Source organism: Ipomoea triloba, chromosome 7 (assembly GCF_003576645.1).
Source record: "Ipomoea triloba cultivar NCNSP0323 chromosome 7, ASM357664v1".
NCBI classification, from domain to species: domain Eukaryota; kingdom Viridiplantae; phylum Streptophyta; class Magnoliopsida; order Solanales; family Convolvulaceae; genus Ipomoea; species Ipomoea triloba.
The window spans coordinates 27,987,974-27,998,848 of NC_044922.1; the positions used below are offsets into that span (position 1 = coordinate 27,987,974).

General features: G+C 33.6%; 1 protein-coding gene across 1 annotated transcript; it reads left to right on the forward strand.

Moving 5' to 3' along the window:
• The first annotated feature begins 4,297 nt into the window (after nucleotides 1-4,297).
• On the forward strand, nucleotides 4,298-8,425 carry LOC116024804 (IAA-amino acid hydrolase ILR1-like 1). The gene is made up of 5 exons (XM_031265802.1): nucleotides 4,298-4,788; nucleotides 6,074-6,199; nucleotides 6,300-6,614; nucleotides 6,721-6,849; nucleotides 7,885-8,425. Exons 1-5 carry the CDS (start codon nucleotides 4,420-4,422, stop codon nucleotides 8,278-8,280), a joined length of 1,335 nt encoding a protein of 444 aa, XP_031121662.1. The 5' UTR covers nucleotides 4,298-4,419; the 3' UTR covers nucleotides 8,281-8,425.
• The last annotated feature ends 2,450 nt before the right edge of the window (nucleotides 8,426-10,875 follow it).

Sequence of the window (10,875 nt, forward strand, 5' to 3'; positions counted from 1 at the left end):
GGCATAGAAACATAAATGTGAACCAGTTATTAGTCTTTTACACTAAACCCAGAGTCTAATACACTTATTAGAGCATCGCTTCATAAAAAACAAGAACTATTGAAAAGAGCGCACAACAATATAATTACTAATGAGCAACAACCCTTATTGAGATGAGTCATTGTACTTATTTGGAGGCCGTTATGCCAATTATTGTAACTGTTACCATTGTATAATATAAAAAAAACATACATATAACAATCAGAGGACACGCTCTGAATCTTGTACTGAAACTTTTAGCAATACAATTACAACTCTTTGCTTACCACTAATACATAACTACTTCCAATACATTATTACCGTCAATAACCTATTACTATTTTGATTGAACCGATTGGTACATACCTTGCATAATGGTTTCCCATGGTTAGACCATTTCATGAATGTTTATTGCATGTGAGCTGTTTATTAGCTTTTTTTTTGTTACGTTTGATCCGATTAGCTATGAGAAACGCCTAGGTTGGTTCACCTCATTATGATTTTTTATCGACTAGAGTCACAATGCAAATTTTACCTAGAATGCACATTTCGATATATAATACATGTGGACTTTTTCGTAAATTAAAGAATTCAAAACCAAGTTTGATATTTTGTACAAAGAGCTCCAAATATAGTAACCTATTACTGTTTTGCTTGCATTGGTGCATACCTTGCCTAATTTTGTCCGTGGTTGGACCATTTCATCAATGTTTGATCCGTATTGGGTTTTAATTTTACACAACTACTTATGCATGTTTCATCTATTTTTTGCTCTCTACAACTTGGTTTGCATGCTTTTTAGGCGGGACCGAGCTACCCTATAATGAGTGCAGTGTAAGTGTCTAATTAATAAGTCGAGTCAAATTTGAATAGTCAAAGTACGTACGAGATTCGATTTGATAAAAGAAAAAAGAAAGTAAAGGTTAAATTTTACTGAATTATAACTTTTTGTGTTTAACTTGAACAAGTTGATATGTTTTTTTCTATTGTTTATAAAAAATATATATATAATTAAACATTTGTCAACTAAATATCGTTAAAAAACTTATCACTACATGGTACATATATAGTTACATACAGATTACATCTCTTTTATAATGTATATAAATATAAATATATTTGCTATATATGTAATATTACATTTATATATTATATAATATATAGAAAAAAAACAGTCAATTAGCCTCGCAAGTTGTTCGAATTAAGTATTAAGGTACTCGAATTCAACTCATTCATTATTTGAGCTCAAGCTTAGTTTAACAATAATTAATCGAATTTGATAACGTCAAAATCAAACTTGAGTAAGTTAACTCACTTGTTATTGGTTTACGCATTATTTTTTGAAAAAATAAAAAAAAAACATAAGGAATATGCGGTATATCAGTATATGTGAAAATTAATAATAATAATTTGTGAGATTTATCCACTGCAAACTTTCGAATAGTGGAGATAAGTGTTCCTCGTCATTCAAAATTGTTAATAATAATAATTTACAAATTAAATTTAATAGTGAGCTTGCAATTAATAATTAAGATATTTTACACGTCGTCTCTCCATTTAATGACAATAATTAATTGATTGGCTGGTCAATTCCTTAACGTATTTCCCTTCATAAATGCATGAAACTGGACACACAGTACAATACCATTACTACGATATATTTGACCACGTGATAATAGTTCATTAAATTCAAATTAAATAAAAAAAATATTCAACAAATAAGAAATTTCAACCACAAAATTTGTCAACATGAAGAACGAGAATAATCAAAGTGTACTGACTGCATCTTTATCTTTAATATAAAAATAAATGTTGTGTGAGTTATATCAAGAAACATAATATTTTTAATTAAAATGTAATATTTTGATTGAGTCTATAAAAAGTATAGTATATTATACTTAAAAAGTAGAGTCATTTTCATTTTTGGTCCTACTGTTATTGGGGCATTGCCAATTTTAGTTCACTTTATTAATTTTTGCCACATTACGGCCAGTCGTATTTAGTCCTTGTCACTTTTAGTCCACCGTTAAAATTTTCGTCAAGTAATCGTCCAAAACAGGGGTATTTTGATCTTTTCATGCTTTGATCATCTCATTTACCCTTTGTAGTGGTTTTCCTTACAGATTTTCATCCAATGAAGAGGTTCGGTAAAAGTCATGGCTTTGTAATGTGGCTCACATAGCTTTCGTCGGACCTCTTCAATGGATGAAAATGTGTAAGGAAAACCACGGCAAAGGGTCAAGGAGATGACCAAAGCATGAAAAGACCAAAAATACCCATATTTTGGACGGTAATTTGACGAAAATTTTAATGGTGGACTAAAAGTGGCAAGTACTAAATAAGATTGGCCGCAACGCGACAAAAATTAATAAAGTGGACTAAAATTGACAATACCGCAATAACAATAGGACCAAAAATAGAAATGACTCTAAAAAGTATTATACATCTTACATAAGATAGTCTCATCGAAACTTACTTTTTAATATAAAGCAGTCAATTTACTAAACTATGAAATTTATTTTTTAAATGGTCACAAAATAGTTTTTTTTTTTATTACTACTGATATGTTATAATATAATGTAGTATCTGTTCATAACTACTTTCTCATCTTATTGAAGCACAAAGAGTTAAAACCTTCCCCACTGGGACTTGAACTCATGCACAAAGTGTGAAACTTTCCCTATTAGGACTCGAACTCATGACCTTAGCTCCTATTTGGGATAGTCACTTCGTGCCACTAAACAACAAGTTACAAAATAGTTTTAAAAAATAAATAATTTGACCTAAATTTTTTTTTTAAAAATCACATATAAAAGAGAAGATAACCTTTTTTTGAGGGGGTGTTGGGAGGTAGGGGAGGGGTGGGGGTTAGTCTACTATCCAAAGAAAAAAAAATAGAGTGGTGGACCATAAGAAAGAGAAATAGACCAATTATTATACTATAGAAATTTACTATAAATGTCACAATTTTTTTTTGGATGACAAGGAAATACATCGTGTTTGAAGGTATGTATTAAGTAAACTTTCATTTTTGTATAGTAGTTCACAAATTAAATCATATATGAGAGATAAATCGCACTAAGAAGACCCTGCGAGATAAGTTTGATCAAAAAGGTGTTGACAAGAATCGAACTTGTGGCCGCGTGTGCAATAATCAGTATCACAATCTTTATTAATAAATTAATTGATTTCATGCTATTATTTGAAGATTTTCTTGTAGTTTATAGTGATATCATTTTTGTAATTCGTAAGAAATCAAATAATGATAGTAGATTATGATAGCTGATATCACATTATATTAGTTGTTTACTTGTTTTCATCGACAGGTGCATATTATTAGCTTTTATATTTGTAGCTGTTTAATTGATAAACATATTTGTTTATTGTCCGTTGTCAGCAGATAAAATAACTATATTCATAGCGATATACATTTGTTTAATCTATTTATACATGTTATAATAATACAAAGCATATAGTTCAATAACATCTCTGTGACTCTTCCAAGTAGGATGTCAAAAGTTTGAACCCTATAAAGTATGTATATACATATACTACATTGTAATAAAGTCAATAATACTAGAAAAACATGTTCTTTTTAAATATTATATCAGGACAAAGAAATTCAAAAACACATAAGACTTGCTACTCACTCAAACTCTTAAAAGCTTAGAAACACCCAACTTATCTTTTAACAAAAGTCTCTTAACAAACGCATAAGGATCATCAATCAAACACGCTCTATCCGGGAGTGAAGCATTAGCGAAAAAAATCAATTATTCTGTTTTGCTCACAATAAACATGTCGGGGGCCTAAAAGATAGATACCCTCTCGGTTCAAGCTCCGGTGGAGGCGACTATTGACTCTTTGTGCTTCAGTAGGTTGAGAAAATAGTTATGAATAGATACTACATTGTAACCGTAATACTCAAAAAAAAAAAAAAAAAACCATTCTCATTCCTATCTCCATCCTCGTACGTTACCCCTACCAAGAATAAAAATTTATTCTTTACCCTATTTAGTCTCCATAATTTATTCAAACTTTCCAAATTCCAAGTGATTTTGAAAATCTAAATTGCCGCAAATTGCGAACTTAAAAAAAAAAATTTAAAATTTCCGTCCAATTAGAAGAGACCAAACGGTTGCCGGTGCCGCCGATACCCACTAACGTTTTCCAGCACGTGTTTGATATTTTTCACATGCTTAAAATTGCCCTTTCAATAATAATATGTGTCTCTCTTTCATCCATATATACACACACACATATCCCTCTAGATATACATATAGAAGATGAGAGCTCTGTAAAACCCACTCCATATATATAAGTCATCTTTTGATCCATTTTTTTGAATTTATTTATTTATTTTTTATAATTATAATTTTTCTCCGGCGATCCATAGTTTTAATGGAGGCAATTAAAGCTATGGCGGTTATGGCGGTTGTGCTGCCGTTTTTTTTACTGTTTTGCTTCGGCGCGGGGGAAAGTACGAAACTGCCCCTGGCCGTGGACGGCGGTTTGAGGGATCGCATCAAGGGGTTGGCTAACGAGACGGAGACGGTGGAGTCGATGAGGAGGGTAAGAAGGGAAATTCACAGGAACCCGGAGCTTGCCTACGAGGAATTCGCCACCAGCGCGGTGGTGCGGCGGGAGCTGGACCGGTTGGGAGTGAAGTACCGGTGGCCGGTGGCCAAGACCGGCGTCGTCGCCACCATTGGCTCCGGCAATCCGCCGTTTGTCGCTCTCCGGGCTGATATGGATGCCTTGCCTATACAGGTTAGTTTTGATCATCATTATTTTCATTAAGACTAAAAAAAAAAATCTTGGTCCCACTTTTAACTCTGAAAAAACTCCGATTCTATAAAAGATAGACTCAGAGTAGGTCAGAAGTTTGATTCCTATAAAGATGACTCAGGTAGGTTGAAAATTCTTTTCTTGATCATTATATCTTCATTAAGACAAAGAAAAAAATTCTGATTGGAGGTTCGACACCTATAAAAGATAGACTCAAAATAGGTCAGAAGTTTGATTCCGATAAACATGACTCACGTTAATTTAGTTAGAACATGACTTAAATATGTTAAAAGCTCCATTCTTCTTAGGTAGGTTTAACTTCTAAGGTTTGGTTCTTATAAAAGATGATTCAAGTGGGCCGGAGGTTGGATTCCTATAAAAAATGACTTAGATATGTTGAAAGTTGGATTCTTCTCAGGTAGACATATAAAAGATGATTGGAGTATGTAGGTTAGAAGTTTAATTCTTATTAAAAATAATTTTGATAATTCAAAAGTATTTTTCCTATAAAAAAGACTTTGGTATTAAAATATTGACGGAACCAAATCCAAATTAATTTTGTAGATATTTTTATAAGTTATTATTAGTTGTTGCATGCCTGTAGAATATATTCCTCTTTGTCAGCAATGGCAGCATACATGGTAGTCGTAGATCCAGCTATCCTACTATATAAAAGTGGTTTCTTTTATGGAATGTCTTATTTCAAAAAGAGGATAGACTATATAATAAGTCTATAGAATATATTATAATAATAATAATAATATAAAGTGGAATTCAAAATTGAAACACTACTTGATCAAAATTATAGTACTAATTTAATCATATAATTCTTCTCAATATTTTTACACATTGTACCCTCAATTAGCACCCAGAATTAGGCTTTGACTATCTATTAACATTCTTAATTTAAATCATTCAAATTCGAGCAATTAATTATTAGTATATTAGCAATCTAGATTGTTTGAGCTGGTTCAGTTTAAATTTGTCAACTATAATAATTTAAGAAGGTTTCTTTATAATAGATCATTTGTCGACTAAAATGATAAGGTGAATTTTACTTAAAACCCACAACACCTTTGAATAATGGGGCTACTGGCTAAATTAGGGATTAGGTTTTGACTTTTGAATAACATACTAAAAAGTTAAATCCAATCAAATAGTTAGTATAAGTTAAAATTATTCTTTTTAACTTTTTTTTTTATGTGAAATTCTTTTGGTATTGAAATCTATGTGAACTGCTCTGATACCAAATTGTATGGACTTACAGGAGTTGGTGGAATGGGAGCACAAGAGTCAAGTGGACGGCAAAATGCATGCCTGTGGGCACGACGCCCATACCGCCATGCTCCTTGGGGCGGCAAAGATTCTGCAACAACTCCGCCAACAATTACAGGTACCTTAAATCAACCTTAACCCACGACCCCGCCCAAAACTACGTCGTTTTACGTTAATTTATTCATCGCCATGGCCGGCCGGTCATATGATGTGTGCAGGGAACTGTTTTGCTGATATTCCAGCCGGCGGAGGAGCGAGGGCGAGGGGCCAAAGACATGATTCAAAACGGAGTGCTTGAACACGTGGACGCCATTTTCGGGCTCCACGTAGCGCACAAGTACCCCGTCGGCGTTGTGGCTTCCCGGCCGGGGGAGTTTCTGGCCGGCTGCGGGATTTTCAAGGCGACCATTAAAGGGAAAGGCGGCCACGCCGCCATTCCGCAGGAGTCGGTGGATCCGATCTTGGCGGCTTCGACGGCTGTGATTAGTTTGCAAAGCATTGTTTCCAGGGAGATTGACCCTTTTGATGCCCAGGTTTGTTTTAGCAGACTCCGATGATTTTTTTTTTAGCAGACTCCGAGGATGATGATGATTGGTTGTTGGAGATTAATTGGATTGTTTGGTTGGTATGTTTTTTCAGGTTGTGTCTGTGAGTATGATTCATGGAGGATCTTCTTTCAATGTGATCCCGGATTCCGCCACTATCACCGGCACTTATCGTGCGTTCAATAAGGATAGCTTCTACTCCCTAAAGAAGAGAATAGAAGAGGTAATTATTCATTAACCAGTCAACTCCTAACATATGTTTCCTATGGTTTGAAAACATCAAAAGAGTCTTCACTCCTGCCCGGACAACCTAGCTAAGTTGGTCTTGTTACATTAATTAATAAATACAAAATTCTAAGTTTGATTTCCATATAATTAGATAGTAGTCTTTTTTTTTTATTTGAGTTGATTAGTTATAAGTTGGATCAGTTTACCTTTTATTGCCTTTTTTATGGTTCTTTGTCAATTAGGGTCACAAGGTTAGTTTACCTCCTTGTAACATTTTAAAATGACTTTAGACGTTTATTCTAATAACTACATACACCTATTGTCACATTTTTTGGTCAATTCTCTACTAGTGTTTGTTAGCTAGGTGATAGGGTCTCCGAGCTTGCCCTCGACGGGTGCGCAACTCCGACCGACCTCGATCACCTAAGGTTGGGGCCAAACTACCGCCCTCCTATACTTGGGAGGCAAGTACTTTAGCCCCATTAGACATCGAGATGACCAAGCTAGTAAAGAATCTTGGGACGCGCAAACCAACCAATGGGCGACCTGAACCTATGCATGCAAGCCACGTGTCGCACATGTTTGGGGGCCAGCAATTGTCCCCTCTCTTCTCCTGTAAATAGAACATTAAATGCAGGGAGAGGGGACTTTTGGGTGCTTCTACAAGCTAAAGGGAAGCTCAGGAACCTTTGACCCTGTGTCACGTATTCCGAGCTCAACACCTTAAACCAAGCATATTAGGCTAAGGGACCGAGCTCGCGCCGACCTTTAGCCCTGTATCTCATAATTTGTATTGTCCATATTTACTACATTACTAGGGTTACACAATATCACATAGTGATGGATTTTCAACATCATATAAAAAGATATTTAAAAGGACCAGGTTACAAATTCAATTATTACTAGCATTCTCTAGGTTGAGCTCGTTACTCGAAACTCCAGGCCCATATAAAAATCTTGTGGTTTAACATATGTTATGGGATTATATTGATAATTAAGCTTAACTATATCTTGGTGATGAATGCTATAGATTGTGAGAGCTCAAGCAGCAGTGCACAGGTGTACGGTGGAGATCGATTTTGACGGCGCGGAGAATCCCACGTTCCCGCCGACACTCCCGCCGACCATAAACGACGTGAGAATCTACGAGCATGCACGGAAATCGTCGAGCTTGATCGTCGGAGAAGACAACGTGGAATTAGCTCCGGGCCAAATGGGCAGCGAGGATTTCGGAATGTACCTAGACAAAGTCCCCGGAGCTTTCTTCTTCATCGGAGTCAAAAACGAGAAAACCGCCACCGCCTTCCCGCCGCACAGCCCCTACTTCACCGTCGACGAGGATGTTCTCCCCGTCGGCGCCGCCGTCCACGCCGCCTTCGCGTATACGTACCTCTTGAGCCACGCCAAGCCACCACATTATTCTTAGGTTACAATGTTAACACTTATGTAGTCATGTTACACGAAAATCGACCGTATTGTCTATTTTTCATGATCTGTACAGATACGGTGACGATTTCAAATTTTAAATAAAAAATATGAGTCATAATTCAATAAGATTTCGATTTCAAACACATTAATTTTGGTTCTTGATCCTTACATACACATTTGCTTGTGCCAATGAATTTCTCATGATAATCAACGACAATATGATCTCAAAATTTTGATATCAAATATATCGTCATGGGACAATCAGATTGCAATTTATCTCAAGTGTCTGTAGTCTCATTCAAAAGTTTTGGTTCTTGATTCTCGTACATACATTTGTTTGTGGTGACGGTTTTAAATTCAGTACGGATGAAGTGACGATTTTAAATTTCAGATACAATATATGTTGTCATAAGGACAAGATTTCTATTTGTTTCAATTGTATGTCTCACTCAAGATTCTCGATTTGAAACGCATTACTTTTGGTTCTTGATCCTCGTACATACATTTGTTTGTGCCCGTGAATTTTTGTAATCTGTGCAGATGTGGTGACGCTTTTAAATTTCAAATAAAATATGTTGTCATAAGACAACAAGATTGCTATTCGTCTCAATTGCCTGTGTCATTCAAAACTTTTTGATTTCAGATGCTTTAATTTTGGTTCTTGTTCTTCGTACACACATTTGTGATTTGTCTGTGTCAGTAAATTAGGGAATTTCGTTTTTTTATGGGCAATAAATGAAATAGGAGGGGACCAAAATATTCCTTGTACTAGGTTTTGGAGTTTAATGCTGCAGTGAATCTTTCATGATAAAATATGATTGGAGACGGCTGGTTTGAAGCAAATCCTGTAAATAAATAAAACTTTATAAAATCTTTCAAAAAAAAAATAAAACTTTATAAAAAATTATAAAATTAATAGAGGAAAGAAGAATCTTGCCCTTTTCAATAATGGTGTATGATTTGGGAAAAAAATTAATGAGTTTTAAGTAAAATAGAAAGAGGCCTGAAGAAATGTTGACTTATATTAATTGTAAATTTTTTTTAAATTTCTTAAACAATTAGGGCTCTGTTTGGCAGAGCTTATTTAGGAGCTTATAGCTTATTTTAAGCTACTAATAAGCTATAAGCTCTGTTTGGTAATGTTCCTAAAATAAGCTAGTAGCTTAAAATAGGAGCTTATTTTTGAACGCTACCTAAGATAGCGTTTCAAAATAAGCTATTAGCTTCCTAACTTTTTTTCCATCTTTAACCTTATTATTTTAAAGAAATGACATCATTTACCCTTCCCAATTAAAACCCTTTTCTATTCTTATTTATTCGCAATTTTCACGCTAATCGCTTCATCTTCATTCACTCTCCGCAGAAGCATCACCCATCAGCCACCTCGCTCCGCAGTCTGCAACCGGCCAATCGCAATATCATCCGTCTGTAGGTATGTATATATTTATTTTGTTGTATTACTTGTATATTTTTTTTTTCTATTGCATCTCGTATATCCGTAAGCTTGTATATGATATATATTTCATTGTATTACTTGTATTACTTGAATGGTTGGACTGCGTGTATATGATATATATTTCATGTATTCCTTCATTTTATTTATTTATTTATATATATATATATATATATATATATATATATATTAATGTAATCTGCAGTGTTTTTGATATAATATATATATTAATTTAATCTACAGTGTTTTTGATATAATATATATATTAATGTAATCTGCAGTGTTTGTTTTTGAATATATATATATATATATATATATAAATGAAATCTGCAGTGTTTTTTATATAATGTAATTTGAAGAATTAAAGTAAGTTTCTGCAGTGTTTGTAATCTATAGGATTCTACCCAAGTTTTATCAATGTAATCTGCAGTGTTTGTTTTTGAATATATATATATATATATATATATATATTAATGAAATCTGCAGTGTTTTTGATATAATGTAATTTGAAGAATTAAAGTAAGTTTCTGCAGTGTTTGTAATCTGTAGGATTCTACCCAAGTTTTATCAATGTAATCTGCAGTGTTTGTTTTTGAGATAGATCTGCAGTGTTTTTGATATAATGTAATTTGAAGAATTAAAGTAAGTTTCTGCAGTGTTTAATCTGTAGGATTCTACCCAAGTTTTATCAATGTAATCTGCAGTGTTTGTTTTTGAATATATTATATATATATATTAATGAAATCTGCAGTGTTTTTGATATAATGTAATTTGAAGAATTAAAGTTTCTGCAGTGTTTGTAATCGGTAGGATTCTACCCAAGTTTTATCAATGTAATCTGCAGTGTTTGTTTTTGATATATAATATATATATATATATATATATATTATATATATAATTAAATGAATCTGCAGTGTTTTTGATATAATGAATTTGAAGAATTAAAGTAAGTTTCTGCAGTGTTTGTAATCTGTAGGATTCTACCTAGTTTTATCAATGTAATCTGCAGTGTTTGTTTTGATATATATATATATATATATATATATATATATGAATCTGCAGTGTTTTTGATATAATGTAATTTGAAGAATTAAAGTAAGTTCTGCAGTGTTTGTAATCTGTAGGATTCTACCCAAGTTT

Bases quoted from the DNA above. Each gene is read 5' to 3' on its own strand.
- LOC116024804 (XM_031265802.1), top strand. From the start codon at position 4,420: ATGGAGGCAATTAAAGCTATGGCGGTTATGGCGGTTGTGCTGCCGTTT. The intron at 4,789-6,073 runs GTTAGTTTTGAT...ATGGACTTACAG, and splicing joins TGGATGCCTTGCCTATACAG to GAGTTGGTGGAATGGGAGCA. The intron at 6,615-6,720 runs GTTTGTTTTAGC...ATGTTTTTTCAG, and splicing joins TTGACCCTTTTGATGCCCAG to GTTGTGTCTGTGAGTATGAT.